The sequence below is a fragment of the Panthera uncia genome, unplaced genomic scaffold (assembly GCF_023721935.1).
Source record: "Panthera uncia isolate 11264 unplaced genomic scaffold, Puncia_PCG_1.0 HiC_scaffold_1291, whole genome shotgun sequence".
NCBI lineage: Eukaryota > Metazoa > Chordata > Mammalia > Carnivora > Felidae > Panthera > Panthera uncia.
The window spans coordinates 130238-157966 of NW_026057911.1; the positions used below are offsets into that span (position 1 = coordinate 130238).

A 27729-nucleotide genomic window follows, 5' to 3' on the forward strand; every position below is an offset into this window, starting at 1 on the left:
ATAGGCAAAACAATTAAAGTGTTCTCATTTTTTCTAGGTTGGTCAGACCATACTCAGAGTGTTGTGAGCACCTTCCCTCAACTTCACCATGAATGGAGCATCTATTGAATGAATGCAGTTACTGCTTTTGCTCTCTGTTTTAGAGGAATTAATTGTAGTACCTCACAAAAAGGAAGAAACAAACTACTTTTCAATCCCTTTCCTACTCATTTGTGTCTGAGGGGCAGCCGTATGTTTCAAAATGAAACTATATTTATCACAATTTCATTTTTCCAGCAAAAGGGCTTAAAAGGAAATGTTATTTTATTTTTCCATATTTTGCAATCAATTTCTTTTATTAAAATTGGACTGGCTTCATGAAAGATTTCAAGTGTTTAGTTCAATTGAAGAGCCACGGAAGTATCATGCTGCTAGTTCTGAAACTATCTGAAGTGTGACAGAATCTGGTGATGACCAAATAGAGGAACAATTGAAAAATGTGAAAGAATTATGTATATATACTATAGTGCCAAACATTGTACTGTAAGTTTTAAAATGATAAATTATAGGATTTCCAAAAGCGATTTGGATGTGAGTCATTCCTTTAGTAACTCAGCCAAACATGCTAACATTCTTCCTCCATCCCCATTCATTTCTTCTATTTGCACTTCCTGTATTTGTTTAGTGGCTACATTATCAGCTTGGGAGGGAGGGTTATCACTTCTTTCAGGAGCTTTCATTTATGTTACCTCCCTGATCACCAACAACTCAAACATAGCACATCTCACAGTTGTATTAGTAAGATTTTTGCCCTATTTTCCTTTAGAATATCCTTTTTAAAAGGTACTTTTCAATTTTTAAAGATATCTATTGAAACAGAAATTTCCAAAGATTTTAATCTGACGGATGTGAGTGAAATGTTCTCTATCCTAAAACAATTTTTTCATCCAATTAATTATTTTCCTTTCATTTGCAAGCTGGTTGTGCTGTCTCTAGGTAGAACCTTACTGCCAAATTGAACGTATACCAAAAGACATGGTGTATAATAACTGTGTTTAATATATGCAATAAGGCAGAGTTAAAATCCTATCAACATCACACAGAATCAGAATCTGAGAGTTAGAAAAGACCTTAAAGACCACCTTGTACAACCACCAATTTTCCTGGGTATGTGATCACCGGTTTTTTTGTTTGGTTTTAAGTCAGTAGTTCTCAAGAAAGAGGGAAAATCTTCAGTAAAACAAATCAAAACAACTGCAAAAGAAATGGTACCATTCTAGCTAACATAAAAATTTGTTCCCTAAGGTAGCTTGCATAGGGAGGAATGATAATCTCTGCCCTCCAGCAAGGGGTGTAACACTAATGCGTTTTGATAAGTATCATGATGATATTGCGTGTAAGTGTTCTTTAAGGTCCCAAAAGAGGGAGCAAGCGACTATACTCCAAAGGTTACACCTTCAGAAGACAGGTGAATGGCCTTCAAGAATTACTGAGAATTACACAAGCGGACAAGAATAAGATTATTTTGGGGCGCCTGGGTGGCTCAGTCGGTTGAGCGTCCGACTTCGGCCCAGGTCATGATCTCATGGTTCCTGAGTTGGAGCCCCACGTCAGGCTCTGTGCTGACAGCTCGGAGCCTGGAGCCTGCTTCGGATTCTGTGTCTCCCTCTCTCTCTGCCCCTCCCCAGCTCATGCTCGCACTCTGTCTCTGTCAAAAATAAATACACTTAAAAAAATTTTAAAAAAGAGTAAGATTGGTTTAACCTTAAAGAACAGCAAGAGTATCTCTTCCACCTAGGAGTTACAGATAGGAATCTGCAAAAATGTTTGAAAAAAGGGTAGGAGCCATTGACGCTTTTTAACAATAGACTTCTACGTTAGTTGCACATCAGAGTCACCTAGGAATCTTTAAAACCTGGAAGCCCAGATCTCGCATCAGACCACTTAAAGCCGCATCTATGAGCGTGGCATAAGTATTTTTTTAAACCCCGCCCCCGCCCCCGCCCGGTGATTCCAACGTGAAGGCTACGTTGAGAATCACTGTTTTAAAGCAGGAAGCAAAATTTTGAAGGGGAAAAGTGGAGGCAGAACATAGAAGAAAAACTGAAAACCCTGGGAGGGCAGGGCGTCTACTGCAAGGGCAGGGACAAGAAAGAAGGGAGTGAGAGCCAGCGGTAGAGGATTTAAAGGCTGTCTCTGTGGTAGAACTCCCCGGATTTGGGGCTCGGTAACGAGGTCGGCATATGTCCAACTCCATTAAAGTGAAGTTATTCTGCCAGCAGCCCTGCTCTTATCCCCCATCATATTTTCTCGCATCTTTTCCCACAGTTAAAAAAAAAAAAAATGACGGAAACGTTTTCTATCCCACGAAAGGCGCATGAGCAGACTGTGGGAGGAGCAAAGGTCTGAGAAGCCACGAGAGCGCAGCCGCAACAATTTCTTCGCGACTCCAGAACCACAACTCACGAACATCTAGGAAGGAAACCTACCCAGCCACGTTCGCCCCGCACTGGGGAGCGCTGATAAATACCTCAGGGTACATTGGAGCCTTTTAAACACCGGAGGGCGGCGAGGGCAAGGGCGGGGCAACTACTGACGTTCACGGTGACGTCCATGGCTCCGCCCTCACACCCGCTTCCGGCGACGCGCGGCTACCGCTTCCGCTTTCCCCACCCGCGCTCCGGCCCCGCCCCACTCCCACGCGCCCCCAAGCGTCACGGCACCGGACAGCCGGAGAAAAGGCACAGGTTGCTGTCGGAAGTCCCCCTGCAGGTTCCCCTTCCGCTCTGCCTAACGACTTCCGCTTTGGGCCGTCAACATGGACGCTGCGGCTGCTTGGCGAAGCGGCCTCTGATCGGTTGCGGAGGCGCAGCTTCTCTGCGGAGGCCTCCCCGCTTCCCCGCCCTCCCCGCCTCTCCCCCGCCCCTCTCTCCAGTCCCTGGGGCCGGCGGGCTCGTTGCTACATGGGGGCGGGCCTCCGCGGCCGGCTCACGGCTTCCTGTTCGGAGGCGGCCTGGCGGTAGGCGGCGGCGACTCTGCCCGCGCCCACTTCGGCGCGGTGACCGAGCGCCCGGGAAGCTCGAGGGCTTCATATTGTGCCGCTGCACCAAGCCCGGCCCTGCGCCGCCATGGCCCCAGTGCAACTGGAGAACCACCAGCTGGTCCCTCCCGGAGGCGGTGGCGGGGGCAGCGGCGGTCCCGCCTCAGCCCCGGCGCCTCCTCCTCCCGGAGCTGCCGTGGCGGCGGCAGCTGCAGCTGCGGCCAGCCCCGGCTACCGGCTGAGCACCCTTATCGAATTTCTGCTGCACCGGGCCTACTCGGAGCTCATGGTGTTGACGGATCTGTAAGTGCCGCGAAACCCATGCCTGCTCTCCAGCCCCCCCCCCCCCCGCTCTTCCCGCCCAACCGGCTTAGATAGGCTCGCACCTCCCTCTCTCCAAGGGGCTGCTGTTTTCTCCTTTCCTCTGGGCTAATCTAGAATTTTTGAACTCTTGGGGCTCAACGGAGGTGGAGGAAAAGCTTTGCATTTGGGGTCTTTCTGGAGATGAAGCAACGGACACTTGTTAATTATGCATGTTAGACTTGCACTGAAAATCTCATCTTTGGGATTTTTGCTCGAGTTGCCAACCGAACCCTATTAATTAATTGGTTGGAAGCTTTTTAGCCGAAAGCCCACTTTTAGGGTTTAGGAATACATAATATTCGAATTCCTAAAGACAGGAAATCTGTTTTACAGCGTCTTGACGGTACATTTTAAACGAAGGTTGTAATTGCTTCTGGCAAAGTTTGAACTCAGGAGATGTATTGTGTATAAGATAATCCAAAAATTTGGAATCCAAGGTGTGTGTGTATGTGTGGTTTTTTTTCTGGAATGTTTGAGAGTGTTCTGAGTCTTAACAGTGTAAGTAAAAGCTGTAACTGGTCTTCTGTTATTGTCTCTTGGAGTATGAAGGGAGTTTATAGATCACTAAGTTACCAATGAAATGCCATGGGACATGATTAGGGTGTTAATCCCTTCAGAATAGGATCAGACTACACTAATGATTTTTAGTGTGTGAAGAAAAGGCATTATAAAATTGCGGGTATATATACTTTACTGTTTTACATTTTTAAATCCAGGTTCAGAAAAAGTAAGAATTATAAGTTTTTAATTGTAGTTTTTATCTTCGATCTATTGTTAGATTGCAGATCAGTATTTTCAAGTGGAACATTAATTTGTTACTAGAGACTAAAAATATTTGTTTGCAGATGAATGAAAGAGTTAGAATAGGTTCTCCTTATTCCTGCAAAACATCATTCTCAAGTTGGATATGTTGTACTTTATTGAATGGAAGAGAAAGAAGACTACCCCTGCCTAATGAGAAACTTAAATAGCTGTCATGATTAGGTGTCGTAGTAATATACCTGTCTGAGCCAATTACTGGTGGATATCATGAAAATTTAAGAGTATCCATGAGAAAATTTCATACATGTAAAGGTCACCTACCCAATGTATAGCTAGGGAAAAATGTTGAAAACTGCTATCAGTGGTTGTATAATTTGTTTTTTTTGTAGAGGATTTGTAGAAATTCTTCGAGCTATACTGCGTTCTTACTATTTTACAGTTATGAAGAAACATCTGTTTTACTGCTGTAGAATAAGTACATAATTTTAATCCTGCACCCTTTATATGATGATGATTCCCATACTTCTATCTTCAGCAGAGACCTCTCCACTGAACTCCAGACTCTATATCCAAACGCCTACATTTAAATACCTAATGGGTATTTCAGTGTACCAAGTCCAGACTCAAACTCCTGATTCCACTTGATCCCCCCCACCACCTTCCCTGTCTCTCTAAAGAGTATCTCCATTCTTCCTGTTGTTGCTTAGGCCAAAAATTGGGGGTAACTCTTGGCTCTTCTTTCTTCCAATCCTACACCCAGTACATCAGCAAGTACTGATCATCTCTGACTTCAGAATCTGACCACTTTTCAACATTTCCATCAAGTGTGATTCCTTTGCCCCTGTTAACTGCAGTAGTCTGCCATCTGATATCTCTACTGCTAGCTTGCCCCTTTACAGTTTTTGTCATCCATAAAATAGGATGATCCTTTTAAAACTTCTCACATCTCTCCAGTGGTTCTCCATCTATCTCACTTACAGTAAAAAGATTTTATAGTCACCTATATATGGAGTGACCATAAAAGTTATGGTCCAAGTCAGGACACTTTTGAGCATGAAAGGTGGTGCTGTTAATAATAATGTTGGAGCAACAGGCACAAACCAGGACTATCTTGGGCAAACAAGGATACGTGGTCTGAGCCTTCTCTCTCTCCCTTACCTCTTTATCCTCATTTCCAAATACGCTCCTCTTTGCTTATTCTGTTTCAGGCACATTGTCCTTCTTGATGTTTTTTCATAGTGCCAGGCACACTCCCACCTTAGAGCCTTTGCTCTTCCCCCAGAAATCTATGTGGTTTGCTTTCCTATTTCCTTTAGGTCTTTGTTCAGATAGAACTTATCACAAAGACTTTCTCTGACCACCCATGAAAAGCACTCTGCCCCTGCTGTCCATTCTTAACTCACTTTTTCTCTTAATCACTAGTGGGTACTCTTAGTTTATTGTGTGTCTCTTCCTTACTGGCGGCTCCATGAGAATGGGGATTTTGATTTGTTTGCTATGTTCGGTGGGCCTAGAACAGTGTCTGGCACATAATCGGGGATTAAGTAAGTATTTATTGACTTAACACATCAACAAATGAATTTTTAGAATTGTAATTGCAGACCATGGAGTATTTAACAGGAAAATACACTGTTGTTCTTAATACTTAGAAAAGAGTAAGATAACTCTTTTCTCTTTTGATTTGTGCAAGCCAAAATTAGTTTAAGAACTTACTTTGGAGTTCCTAAATCCTGTATTTTCCCTTGTTCCAGCTGGAAGCTGTCAGAATTAACGTATTGATGTAAAACTAGTGTTCTAGGTATACTTAATACGAATCTTATTTCTGCCACATTTGATGCTTGTCTGTGTACTATTGAAAGTAAAAAGGACCGCCTTGACAATTTCAGTGGTTTATTTTGGGCCATGGATTTCTGGTTTTTTTTCCTTCTCCTTGTCTATCCCAACCTCCTTACACACTCTCATCTAAGAGTTTATACTCTGCCTTGACTTTTTAGGGATGTAGGTCCTACTTTTTTCTTCTTTCTTTCTTTTTTTTTTTTTTTTTGCCTGTTTTAATTAAAATTAGAAAATGCTAAGATCTCCATCACGTAAACTTGTCTTATCACACTTTCGTGTAAGTTTCTGTGACTTCCAAAAATTTGTGTTTTAGGGCTTTTGCCCCCAAATGGTGGATTCATTATCCATAAAGGAATTTTAAATAGATTAGGAGGAATTGGGCAGGTGGGGGGGGGGGTGGTGGTGCAGGCAACAGAGCCTTATAATCTTGGTCCCCAAAATGATACCACCTCTGAAATGAGGTGATCCTTTTAGGGTGTCCGGGGCAGGTGGAAAGAGCTGGAACAATGTTTCCTGTTCTTTCTACCTGCAAAATCTCTCCTCTTTTGTTTCTCTGTGTCTGTTAAGCACACACAAGCATCCATGGTTCTTATGCTTTCCCTCCCTTGAGGATGAGGGTTGTGGCTCCTCGGGGAGTGTTAGGAGCTTTCACATGTAGAGGAACTTACCAGTAGTTGTTTTTACTTGTAGTCTTACAAGGCCTAATGTATGCTTCATCTGATCTGCTGGCTCATCCAGCTTCTGCCCGGTTTCCTTTATCACCAGATCATAACTTCAACTTCTATGTCACTGTCTACTCTCCGAATTGTAGTTATCTACAAGCCAGAGCTCATTTTAATAGTTTCCCCTCCTTCTGCCTTGAATCTCTGGTTTTATTGTTTCTGCACCTGTGGCCTGTGGGGGTGGGGTGGGGGAGAGGATCTAAGTAGTTCAGTGTGTGTTCTTCAAGAAGTGCTTAGATGTGGAGCGCCTGGGTGGCTCAGTCAGTTAAGCGCCAGACCTCAGCTCAAGTCATGATTTCACGGTTCATGGGTTCAAGCCCTGCGTCAGGCTCTGTGCTGACAGCTCAGAGCCTGGAGCCTGCTTCAGACTCTGTGTCTCCCTCTGCCCCTCCCCTGCTCACGCTCTGTCTCTCTCTCTCAAAAATAAACATTAAAAAAAATTAAAAAAAAAAAGAAGTGATTAGATGTAGAGGAGGTTTTAGAGTTGCTCAGGCAGTTGAATCTTGGGCCATGGGATAGGGGTTTCTAGAATGTGGTGATTCATGAGGCAGATCGGGACCTCTGTAAGCATCAGTGGATGTGAGAGTGTTAAATAGTATAATTTAACAGGGAAAATGGTGACATTGGTAGCTGGCTGTTGTACTGGAAAACTAGCAAAAAGAAATCAAAACCTTATTGGAGCTATTTAAAAGTAATCATTTACAGCTAACCACCATGCAACATTATAATTACCGTAAAACCCTTGGCTGACACTGGTCCTTTTGTGTGCTTAGCTTCCAGTTTTGCCCACCCTAACAAAACATGGAGAGGTTATTGCTTGGAGGCAAGGTTCCATTGGATACAGGGAGGCTGACAACTAGTATTCTGCATCCATGACTATTTTGGTTTTAAAAGAGTATTTTCTATGACTCTGTGATATAGTAGTGTGCGTAATGTAAGACTTGAGCTTTTTCAATGTTTGAGGCTCATGCAATACCTTTTGGAGCATTTTGAATGGAGAGGAATGTTCCTTTGTTGATTTTTGTCCCTTATGGCCATATTGCTGGAAACTCAAAAAAGAGTAGGTAGCCACACAAGCTTGTAGTGGCTATTGATCCAGCTTTTCTGAAATGCTAAAGTATGTAATAGAGTCAGAATAAAGACTGTTATCATTTTGATGAAGGTATGCATATGTTTAGTCAATTTCTTTTGTGTTTTTTCCTTCTTAGACTGCCAAGGAAATCTGATGTGGAAAGGTAAGTATGAAGAAAACCTTAAATCTGTGTCTGTGTTGTTAGATCTATGGGAGTGTGTATATGTGTATGGTATATGAGAGAGAGGGAGAGAGAGAAAGTGTGTGTGTGTTTGTGTGTCTGTGGGTGGCAGGGCTGTGGATTGGAAACCTAGGCCCAGGGAACCCAGGGTGATGTTTTACTCCATTTGTTTAGGGGGCCCTGGGAAATGTGGTTTCCTCATCCTTGACAATTCTTGGTGTGAGACCAGCTCTGGACCTTCTGTTCTAGAAACCTTTGTTGAGTCACTGACCAGGTCAAGTCCCTGAGGGGGGTAGAAAGATGTAGAAAACTTAGAACTTAATAAAAAAGCTGAGAAACAGATTCACTTTAGAAAGTTGGCTGCTAGTTTACCACGATGCCAGATATCTTTAGAGAATTGACATTTGCCTACTCCGTTGCTGCTTTATAGTTGAGATAATTTTTATTGAGTTGGAGTTGGGAGCTTAAGACATAACTAGACACCAATGTTTCCATAGGCCAAGGGAACAAGATAAATTAAGGTTTCAAGGCAATCCTGTGGTAGAGATTTAAGTTGTGGCTATAGTATAGACTACTTGACTGCATCTTTGGCACTAATGCTCCTTGATTTTTTTTTTTTTCCTCTAAAGACCAAGTCACTAGGGAGGATTTATTAGTGACTATGCTCCACCCCCACCACCAGCTCTCTTTCTGATGGAATTAGACTGAAAAGGCAGAGATGGGGGAGACAGTTGAAACATACCTTTTTTATGGTTTGGCTGGTCAGTTTTAAAGGAAGGAAATGAAAATCCAGATTTCTTCTGTCCACTCTGGGGTAGGAAGGGAAACTGGACCTTGGGAAAACAGACTCATGCTGCTTATCACCTGAGATTGCATGGTGTCAAAAAGATCAAGTTACGGTAGTTTACAAAGGTGGGTGTTTGCTTTCCAGTAGAGGAGCTCATTTGGGAAAGCAAGTTAATAATATACAGATATGCTTGCTCTAGGAGAGCAACCTCACAGCAGCTCTGTAAGTTGTTGCTGAGTTAGAATGATGGTACTAATTCTCCTAGCATGGAGGTGGCTGTCAGGTTGTAATGTGCGTTGAATATTTTTTCTGTGTTCCAGTCTTGCCTGTGACGCTCTGGTAGTTTTATCTCTTAAGATCCTTCACAGACACTGGCAAAGAGTCTTAACTGTATCTGTGTCCTTGATTCTTTTCTTTGTACTACCACTGATCCTATTGCTGGCTGAATCTTAAGCCTTTCACGTTGTCTGTGGGCTCCATACACATGCTTTCACTAGGAGTTAGACTCTGTAGTCAGTCAGGATTATACTTCAACAGAAACTTTTGGTTGGGTGCATTGCCTCATGGTGTTGCTGTTGGTGAGATGCAGGGATGTGGTTTGGATCTGCAGGTCATTGAACAGCTGTACTGAGACTAATACAGGTTAGAGTCCACTTGGCGGGAGGCTGATGTCCTGCTGGCTTCTGTCATCAGTCCTGGCCTGTTCAATATTTTTTTTCGGTATCTTAAGGTAAACTATGAAAGTGATTTTCAGTTTTATAGCTGACAGGAAATTGAGAGGTCTAGTTCACACATTGATTGACAATGTAAAGCTTTTAAGGCTTTATGAGGAGATGAAGCCTTCTTTCTTCATCATAGAAGATGGGAGAAAAAGCATCATAGGGGGTATAGTATAAAAATAGATACAGACTGACCATCTAGCTGTTACTTTTAGTAGTCAACTTACTTTCCTTAACTTTGTTTAGATAATTTAATATCTAAGCTTGTCGTTGAAATTAGTTTGGTAAAGAGTTGGATAGTTCTTTGATTATTCAGCTTTTTAAATCATGCTCTTGCAAGATGGGAAATGGACCCTTGCTTTTGTAGAAGTAAGACAGTTTCAAGCTTTGGTAAAGATCTATTTCGGTTCCTTTCTTGTACCAAAAAGGTTGCCAATTCATAACTCATAACCACAATTATGAAATTCCTAACTCCTAATTTGATCTCCTCTGTGACCTGGTTAACTTCTATATTGTACTTTTATATCTGTGAATTGGGTATATTTTAGTGAGCAACTTTTATTGTCCTGCAAAATTGGTTTTTAAAATGTGATTCTGATTTGTTACTCTGATACTATTGGATTTATTACCCTGAAGTAGAAAATTAAAAATGCAGCCAGTATGCAAAATGTGACAATAATTCATACTTATAAATATTTTAGGTGATTCATTTTGTTGTAATGGTTATAAACATAGATTGAGTCATATTTTAGCTCAGATGAAATAAATTGTTAAATATTCTTTTCAACTATGTTGGTTCATTAAGAATTGTTTTATTTTATAGGAAAATAGAAATAGTGCAGTTTGCTAGCCGGACACGTCAACTCTTTGTTCGATTATTAGCTTTAGTAAAATGGGCTAATAACGCTGGCAAGGTGGAAAAATGTGCGGTGAGTTAAACTTTTGATTATGTTTTATATTAAGTAACTTTTTGGAATGTTAACTTGTAATAGATATAACTTTTGATTTTAGCTTAAATTTATATATGCTGATTTGTTTGAGAGACGTTACTTAAGTAATTCTGTTTCTGTATGAAAATGTGTAATATATTTCTGTAGAAACTTAGTATTTGATTACCTGACTAGAAAAAAGAGTAGGCCGTATCTGAAGACATTACTCTAGAAGATATTAAAGACAAAGACTTGAATTAAAGGGGGGAAACAGCCTTACATTTGTACACTTCCTTAAAGTCTGCAAAGTGCTTCTTGAATTTTGCCTATTCTTGAAAACCCTCAGAGTATGGCAGAGTCGGTATCTTCGTCTTGTTTTACAGATGAGAAAATAAGGTTTTCAGAAACTAACTGGCTTCAGTCAGGGCCACAGAGCTGATGACAGCATTTATCTGTTTGCTGTTCATCTATTCATTCTCCAAACCCTTAGTGAGCACAGAGTATAGGGTATAGTGGATGACACCCAAGTAAGGCACAGCCCCTACCCTCAAGAAGCTCATAGCTTTTAAAAAAAATTTCTTTTAATCTTTATTTATTTTTGAGAGAGAGAGAGAGAGAGAGAGAGAGAGGGAGACACAGAATCCGAAGCAGGCTCCAGGCTCCAGGCTCCGAGCTGTCAGCACAGAGCCCGGCGCGGGACTCAAACCCACATACCACAAGATCATGACATGAGCTGAAGTCAGACATTTAACTGAGCCACCCAGGTGCCCCAAAGCTCATAGTCTTTTGACTGTTACATACCAGAGATGCTAAAATCTGTGCCTCCCTCCCCGCCTCCCCCACCAAAACAAAAAAAATTTTTTGAAGCTGTATTCAAGAAGTGTTGAGGGAAAACATCAGTAGGGGTCTTGTGTTAGCCTGTTGAGCTCCTAACTTGGGGAGGATGGTGCCTCCCAATTACTCCCTTCTGTTTTCCTTTGGTCATTTCCGGTGAGGAGAATGGAAAGAGTAGAGTACCTTTTCATACTGGAAAGGGAAGGGTAATTGTCATAAAATGAATAAAGTCCTAAAATAATGAGAGCATTTACTGACTTTAATTGAGGTCTGCTCTACAAGGTCAAGTAATCTAGCCACTAGTCAGTTTTATTTGGAAAGTGGGTAGATTCTCTAAGTGAGCTTGATACTGATGCTCATACCTTTTTTTTTTTCCATTCAGTTATGTAATAACATTAAAATTTTTTTTATCAGTTTTAATAGGTGAAGGCAGAAAAACAACTTTACTTTGGTTAAATTTTATTTGAGTCATTTTTAAATTCTCTTAAAGTTTACTAGACTTCCTGGATAAATTAAAATTAGCAGCTACCCACTTAGTTTAGAGGTACCATAACAAGTGTATTTTTAGCACTCTGACAAGCTAAGTCTAGAATATTTTTAGAGTAATTTTATATTTGCAAATCTGTCAGGGTTTACCTATTCCATAAAATCCCAGTTCAGAAAGGAATCTACAGCACAGTTGTGTTTCTGCACGTGATTTCTTGACTTCTCACCTCTGTTGTAGCCACTGCATTCACTGCCCTCGGTTTTACTAGGTTCCTTTATCGTTAGACCCCAAGTCTGTGTGAAAGTTGCTAAAGTGAAAGGAGAAAAGGGGCTGTGAAGAAGTTGAGAATTTTAAATTCTAGGAGAATAATTGTTTTTAGGTTAAAAATAAAACCCGATCTTCACTGAAGTTGATACTCCATTCCAGCTCTACCAACTAAGCTAGTGATCAGACTGGAAGAATTCTACCAAGACACATTCTAGTCACATATCTCTTGTCTGTAGGAGTAAGCTGTCATCCTTCTATATAATATCGATCAAGGGTTTATTTAGAGGGACGGTATTTTGTACCATACATTTTCCTTATGGGGGAAAACATTCTTTTATTCATCGGCTATCTGTTGGTATGATAGGGAAGTTAAAGTTTATATTCAGAGGGTCTTTTGTACACCGTAAAGCATCATACAAAGAATGGTTTTGATTATAAATATTAACAAACAGACTCATTCCAAGCTTATTTATGAGAAAGTTTTACAACTCATTGTTCTGGAAATTTGGACACCAAATGTAGTAAATCTGTTTTGGCTGAAATGAGGTAGCATGGTATACTGTTTCTGAAAAGCCTGGGGTGTCTTCTCAATAATTAATTTGGAGCAATCTTTTCTTAAAGATGTTCAAACTTGCAGTGAAAAGTTAGGTGTCACTGAAGTAAATCAAATCCAAGTGTTCAATTTTTCAAATCTGGTGTTAAATTCCTAATTATATCATGGGTATTTCAGTTACCTGTTTAATACTACTGAGTTCAGTAACATAGTGTCAGGGAAAATCCAAAACTCTTGGTTTTAATATTGAGCCATATTGTAATTCATCTTTCATTAATTCAAAGTAGAGTATTCTTCTATTAGTTTCTTGAGTTGGCTGTTCAAATAAATCACATTCTGAATGAAGTCTCATATTGAACTTCTGTAAAGTTTTGGTATTTTGTGAATGTAGACACAGATGTGTTTATGTCAGGTGTAAGGTCCATCAACTGAAGAATTAGAAGATTATTCATGTTTTAACTCTTCTGTTCTCAACCTAGTGATTATTTAACTAGTTTCATTTGAGGTTCTTAATAGATAATGATCTTTAGCCATACCAGACATATTATGTGTGTAGCTGAGTGTGTAAATACATAGTTTGTAGAATTCTAATGGTGAAACAGTCTGGATAATGTTTTATTTAAGAAAAAGAGGAAATAATCCTATTCCTAGAACTTTCTGAGAAACAGTTTTATTCAGATATAATTCACATACCATACAATCCACCCATTAAAGTGTCTAATTCAATGGTTTTTAGTGTATTCAGATATGTGCAACCATCACAGTCAATTGTAGAATGTTTTCATCATCTCAAAAAGAAAACATGTACCCTTTCACTGTCACCCCAAGTGCCCCCATCCCAGCCCTAAGCAGCCACTAATCTGCTGTCTATAGATTTGCCTATTCTGAACATTTCATATAAATGGCATCATGATGGAGTCTTGTGTGACTGGCTTGTTTAATTTAGCATAATGTTTCCAAGGTTCATTCATGTTGTAGTACTTCACTCCTTTTTATAGTTGAATTGTATGAATCTGCTACCTCGCTCGAGGCTCAATCTGACGAACTGTGAGATCATGACATGAGCCCAAATCAAGAGTTGGCCACTTAACTGACTGAGCCACCCAGGTGCCCCTGTCTTAACCTGAGTCTCAATTTTCTCATCTCTAAAGTGATAGGAATTATCTGATTTTGTCTGTTTCCTGGAGTTGTGAAGATCAGATAATAAAATGAGTATGGAAATACTGAGAAAATAAATGTAGGGCATTGTGTGCTGGTATTAATTGTGGGTGTGATGTGGTATTAATTCTGGATACCATGTTTTAAGTTAGCCACTGATAAATTGGAGCCTTTCCAAGGCAGCAGAACAAGGGTGGTGAGATAGAAATTTGGAGATGTAAAGACTAAATTGAAGTGACTTGGAATGTTTAGCTTTGAAGATAGGGTGGGCTTCCCCGTGTTGGAAGGACATGAGAGACATTACTGCTCCAGAATAGAAAAGTTTCAAGGAAGGAGTTTGCAGCTCCGTGATGAGCTCTACTATTCAGAAACGCATTCAATAGAGAACTGATGGAAAGGATTTCTGTTTGGGGCATGAAGATGGCCTAGATGTCTTATAACAGCATTTATGGAGTATTTTATGTGTTCTAGGCACTGTTCTTAAGGTTTTGTGTGCAATAACTCTTGCTCCTCAGAACAACCTTGTAAGGTTGGAAATCATTATCTCTATTCTACAGTTGAAAAACCTGAGGCACAGAGAGGTACTTGCCTAAGGTTACAGGGATAGTAAGTTGCAGAGTTAAAATTGAGACCAAGGCAGTTTGGGTCCAAGAGGCCATGCTTTTAACTACTTCATTACCAGCCAACTCTAGAAATCTGTAAGAGGAAAAAGCATTTTGTTCTGTTTTTCCTAACTTCTTATATGTATGTGTAATGTTAAGGATGGAGAAACAAATTGGAAAACGTTTTACTTAAAGTGATAGGAAGTTATTGTTTTTAATGTTAAATCTAAACGTATTAAATATTTCTTCACATTACTGGAAAATTTTTTGAGGAAATATTTTGAAATGTGGAAAACTTATATTAATGTCCCTCAGAGTTTACTTTGGAATGAATAAATGATATTTGAAGTGCAAAGTAGCTAGCTCTCAATGAAGTTTAATACATTTACCCTTTGCTTTAAAGATGATTTCAAGCTTTTTAGATCAGCAAGCCATTCTGTTCGTGGACACTGCTGATCGCCTGGCCTCATTAGCTAGAGATGCCCTAGTCCATGCACGCCTGCCTAGTTTTGCCATCCCGTATGCCATTGATGTACTGACTACTGGATCTTACCCACGACTGCCCACCTGCATTAGGGTAAGTGCACTGCTCACCACTCCTGTTCTTAGAAGTTAAAGGCTTTGGCATTGGAGTCTACTGTGTTATTAAATTGTCCAGCAAAACAACTGTTCTATATATACATTTCTGAGTTTATTTAATCATTTTTGAGAGAGAGAGTGGGAGAGAATGGGGGAGAGGTAAAGAGAGAGAATCCCAAGTAGGCTCCAAGCTGTCTGCGCAGAGCCCAAGGCGGGGCTCAAATTCACAAACCATGAGATCATGACCTGAGCCGAAATCAAGAGTTGGACGTTTAACTGACTGAGCCACCCAGGTGCCCCTGTTCTATATTTTAAAAGATTTCATGTAATTCACTTTTTTCTCCATAATTAGAATTGTGTTTTTTTGGAATACATTGAGGCCAAAATGTGAATAGCTATCAAAATAGATAAATCGGGGGGGGGGGGCGGTAAACAGGTGTAAATTAACTTACATCTATTTCATATGTGAAAATACGGTATGCTAGTTGCTTTTTGGAAGCTTTTTTTTTTTAAGTAGTGCGGTAATAGTTTACTGATGTGGTGCTATTGTATTTTATACTTTTAAGAAGTGGTGAAAGTCATCTAGTGACATGAACTTGATTTCATAAATAGAGCGTGAAGAAGATCATGTTGCATTACTGTCTCAGCTGGGTGGCACTCGGATGCACCATAGTTAAGGAGCATATCACTATTATTGGATGTCGACTTAAGAAATGAGTGTTGAGATCCTCTTGGGCAAAGTGAGAAAATACTATGTTAAGACAGGTGCAGGTAAGAGTTGTGTCTCTTTGTACATTGTTATAAAATCACTGAATTTTTTTTGTAGGATAAAATTATTCCTCCAGACCCGATTACCAAGATTGAGAAACAAGCCACACTTCACCAGCTCAATCAGATTCTTAGACATAGGCTTGTGACCACAGATCTCCCTCCTCAGTTAGCCAATCTTACAGTTGGTATGTACCGGAAGTTTATCTTTTTTAAGAATTGACTTGTTAGAATTTTTTTCAAACAGCTTTTGGGGTTTCATTCAAAGAACTCTCATTTTGAGGGTTTGGTCTGCAATTCAGGTAGTGTTCACATCTGTGACTTGTCAACTGATCGTTTCTCTTTAGTACCAAGGGATAAAATTTTAGTACCTGGAGATAAAATGGTGGTATGTGAAGCTGGGAACAGGGAGATCACCTGGGGCTGGAGGAGAGATGATGCCCGAGTTATACCTCAAGAGAAAATTGTCAGTTGATGTTAGAAGTGTTCACTGCCTTTGGCTATTGCTTATGCAGGAACTACTGAGTTCTTTGGACACTTCTGAAAGAACTTTCAAGCTATTTAAAATTTCTTGTAAGCAAAATTGAACGTTCTAGGCTAGCGGGAAGCTGGTTATTTTCTAGCAAAGTAGACTTCTTCTTCTTCTTCTTTTAAAAGCAAATGGCCGGGTGAAGTTTCGAGTTGAGGGAGAATTTGAAGCCACCTTGACCGTGATGGGAGATGATCCGGATGTACCATGGCGTCTTCTCAAGCTAGAAATTCTAGTTGAGGATAAGGAAACGGGAGGTAAATCATAAATACTGATTTAAATCATAAATATTAATTCAGATGTTTGGTGTTTTTATATTATTGAAACATTCTTACTGAGTACTAAATGTTTGGCAATTTATTCTGTAATTTGAAGTAGATGTTATGATAATCATACTTACTTTCCATGGAGATTTTAGTGTTTCTCAAGTATAATGTTCTCTGATTTCCATGGATAATTTCAGTTCTTTTTTTGTTTGTTTAATTTATTGTTAGTTGGTGTACTCTTCCTTAGTTGGTACTATGATATGATCTATGCACTTTTCTGGTTTACCGCCTTTTTTTCTCCTGCCAATGGAAGATGGGCGAGCCTTGGTTCATAGTATGCAAATCAACTTTATCCATCAGCTGGTGCAGTCTAGACTCTTTGCTGATGAAAAACCTCTTCAGGACATGTACAACTGCCTACGTATCCTTTTGAAATTTGAGACCTGTGTTTGTAAGGAATTCGTGTGTCCCTGTCCTCCCCATATTTCCATTTACCCCCTATCCTGAACTTTCCTTTTTTGGAGTAGAAATGGGGCTGGGGAACTGGTGAGTGTGGAGAATAGTGATACATCTATAATAGACCAAGTTTTAAATTTTACTGTTGGTAAAACAAAAATGAGTAAGAAATCTAGAGGGGAGAAAATAGTGCCATTTGTTCTACTCATATTCTCTAAACCATGATGAATTCACAGGCAACCTGGGCCTTATAGTTTGTTTATGTCGGTTCAAACTGAAATATAAAACCTTTTTCTAAAATTGTGCCACAGTTGATCACACCTTTTAGTATATGTCATCGAAGAAATAGAATTCCAGAAGTTTCCTTCATAGCCAGCTTTTGGGGAATAGAGCTTTTGTTAAATGAAGTTTGCTTGTAGTTCACTGGCCCTTGTAGTGATTTATTAAATTTGCTTAACAAACCCCATCAGATTCATTCTGCTTGTCGCTTCAGTTAGAAGTGCTACATTCCCAAACTCTAATGTTAATCCGAGAGCGGTGGGGAGACCTTGTACAGGTGGAAAGGTACCATGCTGGCAAGTGCCTCTCCCTGTCAGTTTGGAAGTAAGTGAAATTGATTCTGGCAAGTTCATGCTGTGACTGTAAATATCCTTTATGTTTCTCTTTTTCTTTCCTACATCTGATTTACTATAGACCAATAGCTGTGTACCTCTAGCAACATGATTTTATATAGTAAAGTCCCATGGTATCATATAAACCACATAAGACATCTGTAATTGACTCCTTTCTTAGAACATGGCATGTTTTAAATATGTAGACATCTGTTTGTACTAAGACTTGCTATTCTCAAAAAGTTAGATTACTCTGGCCTTATACCAGATTGCTGAAAGACCATTAAGATTGTTGGGTATGTTTTTAAAACATGTTTGCTTATCACAATTTTATATTTTGAACTGTGCCTCTTAATGTCTTTTTTGAGGGAGAGTTTTGGGGAAAATCAGTATTAGGCTGTTTATAATCCTCAATTCCCTGTTTGAACTTTGCTTGATTCTCATTTTCTGTAAAGGAATTAGAGATAAATAGACACCATGTAGAAGACAGATTGTTTTGTTTTCAGATTTCTTTGTGTGCATGTGTTTTTGTTTTTTACTTATTAAAAATTTTTTTTAATGTTTATTTTTGAGAGCAAGAGAGACAGAGCATGAGCGGGGGAGGGGCAGAGAGAGAGAGGGAGACACAGATCCAAGCAGGCTCCAGGCTGTGAACTGACAGCACAGAGCCCAATGTGGGGCTCAAACTCACAAACCGTGAGATCATGACCTGAGCCGAAGTCAGAAGCTTAACTGACTGAACCACCCAGGCACCCCACGTGTGTTTTGTTTTTAAATTCTGTGTCTGTTTTTTTTAAAAAGGATGTAAATCAAATACTGCGTTGGATTACAGAATAGCTATCTTCTCAATATTAAATTATTCCCTCCACAAACATTGAGGGCCTATCATGTTCTAGGCTCTGGCTAAGGCATACAATAGATTGTTTCTGTTTTATTCCAAAAATTAACAGGCTGTGTTGAAAAAAAATCATTAGTATTTCTTTTCTCTTTAGTCAACAGGTTCTTGGGAGAAAAACAGGGACGGCATCTGTTCACAAAGTTACAATTAAAATTGATGAAAATGATGTCTCTAAGCCTTTACAGATTTTTCATGATCCTCCTTTGCCAGCTTCTGATTCCAAATTAGTAGAAAGAGCCATGAAGGTAAGAGATCTCAATATATTTTAATATTGGTTTGATTAAATGAATGTATATAACTTACACTTTATTCTTAAACTTTTAACACATTCTTTAAAATACATGGTGGGGCACCTGGGTGGCTCATTCAGTTAAGTGTTCTACTCTTGATCTCAGCTCGGGTCTTGATTTCAGGGTCATGAGCACAGGCCCCGTGTTGGACTCCACACCAGGCATGGAGCCTACTTAAAAAATAATAAAGGGGGCGCCTGAGTGGCTCAGTCGGTTGAGCGCCGACTTCGGCTGGGGTCATGACCTCACAGTTCGTGAGTTCGAGCCCCACGTGGGGCTCTGTGCTGACAGCTGACAGCCTGGAGCCTGCTTTGGATTCTGTCTCTCCCTCTCTCTCTGCCCCTTCCCCTGCTCATACTCTGTCTCTCTCAACTGTCTCTGTCTCAAAAAGAAATGAATATTAAAATAAAAAGATAAAATACCTGATTGTTCCTAAAACCCTTTATTAAACTTGTTTTATGTGAATATTATGCTTTTGCATTTGTGGGTTTTTTTTAATGTTTATTTATTTTGAGAGAGAGTACACGCATGCAAGTGGGGGAGGGGCAGAGGGAGAGGGAGAGGGAGAGGGAGAGAGAGAGAGAGAGAGAGAGAGAATCCCAAGTGGCCTCCGCACTATCAGCGCAATCTCAGGAACCATGAGATCGTGACCTGAGCGGAAATCAAGAGTTGGATGCTTAAACAACTGAGCCACCTAGGTGCCCCACATTTGTTTTTTTAAATAACTAATGTTATGTATAATTCGTAAGATGTTCTTTCACATTTTAAAATTTAGGTCATATCACCATTTTATTGTTAAGGTTTGACATTTAATCACTGATAACCAGTACATAACCTATCTTGATTTGTAATTGCCAAAATGTTAGCTGTAGTCTTTAAGCTCCCAATACCATCTAAGTTTATCTTTTTTACCTTTAAGTTTGCTTTCTTCTACTGGTTAACACTCTGTGATTCTAAAAGGAACTACCTTGAGCCACAGTAATCTACTCTCAGACTTTTAAAGTGAAAATGTTTAAATTGCACATATGATTCTGTTCTTATTTATGCAGATTGATCACTTATCAATAGAAAAGCTCCTGATTGACAGCGTCCATGCACGAGCTCATCAGAAGCTCCAGGAGCTGAAGGCCATTCTGAGAGGCTTCAATGCCAACGAAAACTGTAGGTTCTTTTAAACTGGCATTTCCACCTTTCTTTTGTTTTCATTAGTATCCACTTTTATTTTATGAAACGTCTTTCTTAATTAGACTTTTTTCCTGGTTTTGTTGTGGAGTTGGGCATTTCTGCATTTTAATTTGTGATCTACCAAGCTTGTCCAAATTTTTCTCTAATTTTCTTTTTAATTATTTAGTTTGGCCTTCTTTTTTAAAGGTATGCATATTGAACCTCCTTAAATTTTTTTTTCCTATCGAAATGGAAGTTATTTTAACATTTGAATATGAATCATTTCTTTTAGGTCATCTTCTAAGAATAAGGTAGCTTTGCAGATACTTATGATGTTATTTATAAAATATGTCTCTTTGAGTGAAGCAGAATTTATCCTTTGTCTTTTTAAAGATTTTTATTTAGTTGTTAATACATGAGCAGGCCTCAAATAAGAAACACATATACACTCATAGCGAAAAATCTTCTAAGTTCACTTAGTAAGTACGTTTAGAGCTTCGGGGGACAATCATTTAGAAAGTAAGTGCTTTCATTCTAGTAATAGTTTCACAGTATTATAAGCATACACTATCCCTACCTCAGTTTTTGGTTGTGATGACCTTGTGCCCACAGTGAACAGCCTTTAATTAAGTGAAACGATGTATGTGAAGTGCCGTAAAAATGATGTCTTTAATAACTGTGGTAGCTAAAGTACTGCGTTGCACCGTCACAGAGCCCAGCTCAATCCATTATACTTAAAAAAGCAGCTTCTTTGGTACCACTTTGACGAATTAGCTAAAAATACTGCCTGAAGAGAGGACAGACAGGAAAATAAATTTGTATTCAGAATACATAGTCATTCAAAGAAAGTGAAAGAACAGAGGTGTGAAAGAGGGTCTGAGACAGACTAAAGACTAAGTGGAAACAGCTTAACTAAACAAGTGCAGGCCTTAAATACAAAGTATGCTAGACATCTGATGAATGAATGTAGTGTTTTAATCTATTTTGAGGGGGCATGTTCACTAGCCCCAACAGGGCTTAACATTAGATTTATCAAGTCTTGATGATTTTAATTTAATTATAAGGTACATGGAAGTCCTCATCCCCCTGCCCCCACTTGAATCCCTCAAGCAAAGATGTTATAAATACAGACCTAAATTTTCTGATTAGGAAGTATAATCAAAACTTTCAAAAAAAAAAAAAACAAACAGAAACTTTCATTGGGGTTAGAAAGCACACATAACCACCCTCCTGTTTTGTTCTTTTTTAGTAATAGTTTTGAGGTATAATTTGCATACAATTCACTCATTCAGTGGTTTTTTTCTTTAACATACTCAAGTTGTACAACTGTCTCCACAGTCTAATTTTAGAACATTTTCATCATCCCCCAAAGAAACTCCGTATCCAGTAGCAGTCACTCCCCTATTCATCCCTCCCCTCAGCTCTTGGCAACCACTAATCTACCTTCTGTCTCTATAGAATTGCCTGTTCTGGACATTTCAGATAAATGAAATCATATAATGTGTGGTCTTCTGCATATTGTTGTTAGCATAACGTTTTTGAGGTTTGTGTATATTAAAGCATGCTTTGGTACTTCATTTTTATTGTCAAACAATCCATTGCATGGATATACCACATTTTATTTATCCATTCATCGTTGATGGGGTTCCTTCCACTTTTTTTTCCCCCTATGATGAATAACACTGCTATGAACGTTCTTGTACAGGTTTTTGTGTGGACTTGTTTTCATTTCTCCTGGCCATGTACCTAGTAGTGGAAGGGCTGGGTCATATGGTGACTCTGTTTTACCTTTTTACATGTTTAACACCACCTCTTAATCCCACCACCAGTAGTGTTTGAGGGTTCCAGTTTCTTTGAATATTTACCAAGACCTGTTATTGTCCTTTTTGTTTTTAGCCGTTCTGGTGGGTGTGAACTGGTATTTCTTTGTGGTTTTTATTTGAATCTCCCTAATGATTCTTAAACATCTTCTGTTGAGTAGTTTTAGCTCTTACATTTAGATTACTTTTTGAGTTAATGTTTGTATGTGGTATGAAGTGGTGGTCCAACTGCATTCTTTTGTAAGGGGATACACAGTCATTCCAGTAACATTTGGTGAAAAAATAAAGTTTTCCCATTTAGTAGTCTTGGCACCCTGTTGAAATATACCTTTCGTTCGTAAAGAACCCTATTAGGTACCGATTTTTTTTTTTATTTCTGATTTTTCAAAATAGTAAAATTCTAAAATTCATTTGTTGGGATTGTAGAAAATCAGGGTTTGTGATCTTTTGATATTTTGATAAGCTCTGGTTTAATTTAGTATCATCTGTAAACAAGGTTTAGTTTGTTTTAAGTAAGTAAAAACTCAGTATGTTTGCCCAGGAGATACTTAAATTACTTTGAAAAATAGAGTGACCAGGTGTTTACATAAGAAACGTACTTTTGTGTCTTGTTAATGTAAGTTGCAAAGATTTTTCTTTCTTTTTTTTTTTTTTTTATTTTTTTTTTTTCAACGTTTTTTATTTATTTTTGGGACAGAGAGAGACAGAGCATGAACAGGGGAGGGGCAGAGAGAGAGGGAGACACAGAATCGGAAACAGGCTCCAGGCTCCGAGCCATCAGCCCAGAGCCTGATGCGGGGCCCGAACTCACGGACCGCGAGATCGTGACCTGGCTGAAGTCGGACGCTCAACCGACTGCGCCACCCAGGCGCCCCGCAAAGATTTTTCTTTAGCACCATTTTGTAGAGATCTCACTGGTTGGGCAGCCAGAAGGTGTGAGTTGAGCTGCATGCTCTTGAACAAGTAGCATTCTTTGGGCTCCATTCTCATCTGTAACTCAAGGATGTTAGTCCAGGCTCTTCCTAGATCTCTGACTCTAGTGGGAGTGTGCTCCAGCATCGGTTTTCTAGTTCTAGGTGTCTGTAGAATTCTGGGTGTGAGAGAAGGGTGCTTTGGAGACTGTGTTTTGGAGGAGAGGTCGGTGCTTGTGTGTGGGGTTGGGCCCCTCAGACCTGCTTTAATCAGAACAGTTGTGGATATGAGGGCCATTATAGGAAAGGGCCTGCTGACCCACCATTTTATTACCTATGCTTTAGCTTGTTTTTAAAATTCATGTTCATGCATTTGTATTCTTCGTGTAGTCTTACTTGATCCCTTTTGTGATGGGAAAGCATGCTTTAGTCAAATCCTTTACTGGGACCTAGGGCTGTTCTTGGAATCCCTTTGTGCAATCACCCTTAATCACCTGGCTTTTCTTCCAGCTCCTCCCTGGAATAAGCCAAGGAAGTGAGTAGCTTGGACAATGGAGCATTTCAAGGGAGGGCTAGGGGAATGTACAGATAGCAGGTTTGGACGGTCTAGATGGCAGCATGTGGTTTCATGGGGGTGGGAATGTCTCAAGGGAGAGTAGGCAGAACTTTGGAGAGAAGGTCAAAAAAGGCAGTGCAAGGCACTTCAGGTCACTTGCCCCAGGTGGCCTCGCTTGCAGCATTCCTGTCTCTTGAAAGCCAGGGGAGTCTCCCTTGTGTTGTGCTCTGTCAGAGCCAGAATCAAGGGATCCAGGGCAGTTCAGAAGCTGAGAACCACACGCAGCTATTCCTACCTGGGCTTTAGTTGCTTCTCTTTAGTCTTCACACTTTACATTACTATGTATTGGTCCATTCCTCATTTTGTCCTTGATAAATAGGGAGAAATCAAAAAGGAGATGTGTATATATTTCTGTTTCAGGAAAGAGGAGTGTACCATCCTGTCATCTTGCACAACCTTTAACTCTCCCTTCTGTGTTTTAAGTTTTGCCATTTTTGATACCTTCAAGCCAGTTGCCTTTAAATGCTTAGGGCCTTATATATCTTATTTTTTGCAAAGAAAAATGTGGACATTGGCAGTCATTAGAGATACATCAAAGTATGTTTTATCTTTTGGACTGTGCTTTCTATATTCTTCTCTAATGCCCTGTCTTTTCAAGAATACTCAATTTTGATAATTAGATTGGAATGATCATTGTTATCCCAATTGTCAGAATTAGTTTTACACCATTACTACACTAAGAATACATTCCTTCTCCATTGGGAATTATTAACAGTCCAGATAGATGTGGAAACCTAGCAACCCTGCTTCAGATCTGTAAGCACTATTTATTATATTAACCTGGTAAATTCAGCAAAACATCATTTGAACTAATTTGTCTTCCTGCTCTGAGTTATAAGGTATTGTAAGAGGAATTTCTGTTTGTACCTATTTGTTCTTTCGTGTGTGTGTATGTGTGTGTGTGTTTTAGGTGAGAGCTCTGCTGGCCCTGTATGTTCAACAGTTCTTCACAAATGTAGTAGATGGACTGGAAAGCAGTTTGTTTTCATCTGATTAAATATGTCTCCTGCAGCTCTCTTTGCTTTATTAACTCGTTTGATAGTTTCTTTGTATAGATAGCACCAGTGGTAACTCTGCCCATTTTCATTATTGTGCAGATGCCTGATGAGAGGGTTTGGCTTGTTTCTTTGATTCATGAAAGGGGTATAGAGAATGTACATTGTTGAGCACTTTGCTTTGTAAGGCACCTTTTCAAACTTGTCATTTCTTCCTCCTAAGGACCCAAGGCATGGACAGGAAGATGTTACTGTTCTTGTTTAACAAAGTAGCACAGAGGAGTCACACCTGGTGAAAGGCTGGGCCTATGTAACCACTCTCCTCACTGCCTGCCTTTTTTCTGTGCTGTAGCATTAGAGGACCATGATAACTAGAAGAGCATATTTCTTTAGAACTCCTCCACCTGATCAGCACGGGGTGTGATTTCAATGAATGCTCTGCTCCTTTAGTGGATTTCGTTATGCCAGCTTGTGGGATTAAGGGAAGAGTTAATTGGGCCAGGTGGAAATACTGTGAAACTTGAGAACGAGTATATTGGCAGCCTTGGGACTTTGTGTGTAACAATTGCTTATGTTCTTATTTCATCTGTGACTTGAAAATGAGGTATAGAAGTAACGTGAAGAAAAAAATGTTTTTCCTATATAAACAATAATGTTTAATGGTTTTCAAGTGTTTTTCTTAAACAACATGGGCCCTAATTGCCAGAAAACCTCTCTTTGTGAGGAATGACATTGAAAATATTTAGGCCGTTGATGAAATTTATTCTGTCTACCAAACCATTTTCTTCCCACTGTATCAAAAAGAAAATCCTTAAAAACTAACTTAGTGATTACTGAGTGAAAAGTAAAACTAGAACTCGGCTCACTGATGAAGTTAATATTTTCCCTAGCTATTTTAACCTTTTTTTTAAAGGAATCCTGGGATTTTTTTTGCTGTAGCGGTTGAGATGGGTATGTTCGTTTCAAGTCACCCCGAGGAATACATTCTTCCTTTTGAGCTACTAATTGACATAATAGTACCAGTCCAGTTTTGCAAAATCATGTTTTTCCTCTGATATTCAGGATTGTTTGATAGTTGGTTTGTTTCTACACACTGAGAAATGATCTTTTGTGGAAAATATTCAGATAGAAATACACTTTTTCATTCTTAACTGTTCAGCTTCCATAGAGACTGCACTTCCAGCTCTTGTCGTTCCCATCTTGGAGCCCTGCGGTAACTCGGAGTGTCTACACATTTTTGTAGACTTGCATTCTGGAATGTTTCAATTGATGCTTTATGGACTTGGTAAGTTACCCAATGACATGGTCACTCAGTGTAAGGAAAAATATTTTGACAAAAGCAAAACAAAATTTTTCTGCCATTAGGTATTGGGAAGGGGTGGTATCAGCAGTACAGAAAGTAGATGTGGAAGGAATGACTCTGGCCGATGTCCGTTCCTTGGGGCCAATTTTAACCCTGCCTGGGATTTTCTCTTCCCAGAAGTTAAATTTCCCAGTATGAAGTACATTTATGTTGTTTCTCTTATGTAGAAGTAATAATGGTGATGGCTGATGGTTTTTAGATGAACTGTTTTACCACTAACAGTCAGGTGACATGGAAATGACTACAAGGGATTCTAATGGCTAAAGAACATATACGAATGACAGTATAAACATCTAAAAGATGACTTAGGGTACAGAATCCTGAAGGAAAGGATGTTTATATTTCTGAGTTAAACACAGTCGAAATTAAAGTTTGATTTACCATGTTCTGTTACCGAGTTGGTGTTCTGAAATGATGAACTACTTGGAACGTAGTGTTTTTGTATTGCTAATGGAACAGTGTTCTTGAATATATTAGCACATTTACCATTTGAAATTAATATTAAGCTAGATGAGTGAAAATAAATGATTTTCTGCTCATATAGCTGTAAAGGTAAGTGTTTCAGGGAGCCTGGCTGGCTCAGTCGGAGGAGCATTTGACTCTTGATCTCGGGGTCGTGAGTTTGAGCCCCACACATTGGGTGTAGAGATTACTAAAAAAATAAATAAACTTAAGAAAAAAAAGATAGCTTTTTCTATGAACCGTTCATGGAAAACTGGCTTCATTACTTTGAATCACATCGCATTTATGATGGCTTATTAGTGACACACTTATGAATTACCGTTTAACTGTGGTTTTGAACCACAAGGCAGCTGTTGTTCATCCTTCAGAATTTTTTTTGCTTAACTGTTTTCTTGACTGTTTACACAGTACACACTCATAGATAAAGAAGATGACCATGTAAAACTGAGAGAAGCCAAAAAAAGTTACCTGTTGGCAGTCATTCTTGTTTTAGGGGATATATGCTTATTTTAGCTGAGGCTGCCATAACAAAGGACCACAGAGTAGGTTGTTAAAAAGAAAAATTTATTTTATCATAGTATTAGAGTTTGGAAGCATAAAATCAGGTTGCCGGCATGGTCAGATTATGGTGAGGGTTCTGTTCCTGGCTCGTGGGCCCAGGCCTTCTCCCTGTCATCACGGCAGAAGAGGAGAGCAAGCTCTCTGGTGACTCTTCTTATAAGGGCACTAATCCCATCAAGACAGTGCCACCCTCATGACCTCATCTAAACCTGATTATCTCCCAAAGACCCCATCTCTAAATACCATCATCACATTAGGAGTGAGGGCTTCGACATACGAATTTTGGGGGGTACAATTAAACCATGGCAATGCTGCACTAATTTTCTTATACTTTTTTTCTTGAGCTGAAATCATTGTATATTTTGCTTTTGTTCAAAACGTGCTATTGTTAGCATTTTTTCGGTGTCATTAAAAATTCTAAGTGACATTTAGGAAGCTGAACTTCAGCCAACAGCTCTTGCTTATGCCAGAAACCATTTGTGTTGAATAAATAAATATTTTAGTGGAGTTTTACAGTTTTTACATTTTTAAGGTTCTAAGTTTGGTAATACTAGGAGTTAGAAATACATGCAAGTTAAAAATATTAATTAACTAGGCCTAGGGTTTGGGAATTGAAATGCAGGCAGATAATGAGTTCATGTGTTTGTTACTTGTTCTTCCTGCTAATGTATATTTGCTATTAATCAGTTGTCTTAACTATAACTCTCCCTAAATGTTAAAGAGAGAAAACAAATTAGGTTAATTTATGCCTAATGATGGATTTAGTTTAGTTTTTCTCTGACTCAAAAATAACACTAATTTTTGCCTAAAACAATAATTTTCATTTAAGTTCTGGGCTACCTAAATATTTTGTGCCTCGTGTAAGCAACGAATTAATGAAGTGCTATATTCTATAGACCAGGCCACGCTGGATGACATGGAGAAGTCTGTGAACGATGATATGAAACGAATTATTCCTTGGATTCAACAACTTAAGTAAGCTTATTTATTTAGCTCAAGACTAAAAATGGAAAGTTATTTTGACACGATATATTTTCTTCTCCGTCATTACTCTTGATCAGTCACTGTCCTTAATGTTTATGACGTGAAACTTGAGCACCTTTTGGTACTTGGAATCGAAATTGTCTTGGAATAGGCCCAAGATAGCAA

At 39.3% G+C, this 27729-nt stretch overlaps 1 protein-coding gene across 1 annotated transcript in view; it reads left to right on the top strand.

Moving 5' to 3' along the window:
• Positions 1 to 2769: 2769 nt before the first annotated feature.
• LOC125916880 (mediator of RNA polymerase II transcription subunit 14-like) overlaps positions 2770 to 27729 on the top strand; it is a 45848-nt gene continuing 20888 nt past the window's right edge. The window contains exons 1-12 of the mRNA XM_049623141.1: positions 2770 to 3322; positions 7911 to 7937; positions 10285 to 10390; positions 14695 to 14868; positions 15697 to 15826; positions 16296 to 16424; positions 16747 to 16854; positions 17360 to 17492; positions 18493 to 18643; positions 19738 to 19849; positions 25354 to 25479; positions 27477 to 27555. Of these exons, the coding sequence (XP_049479098.1) occupies positions 3108 to 3322; positions 7911 to 7937; positions 10285 to 10390; positions 14695 to 14868; positions 15697 to 15826; positions 16296 to 16424; positions 16747 to 16854; positions 17360 to 17492; positions 18493 to 18643; positions 19738 to 19849; positions 25354 to 25479; positions 27477 to 27555 (1490 nt within the window). The 5' untranslated portion in view covers positions 2770 to 3107. The remainder of the gene's footprint in view (positions 3323 to 7910; positions 7938 to 10284; positions 10391 to 14694; positions 14869 to 15696; positions 15827 to 16295; positions 16425 to 16746; positions 16855 to 17359; positions 17493 to 18492; positions 18644 to 19737; positions 19850 to 25353; positions 25480 to 27476; positions 27556 to 27729) is intronic.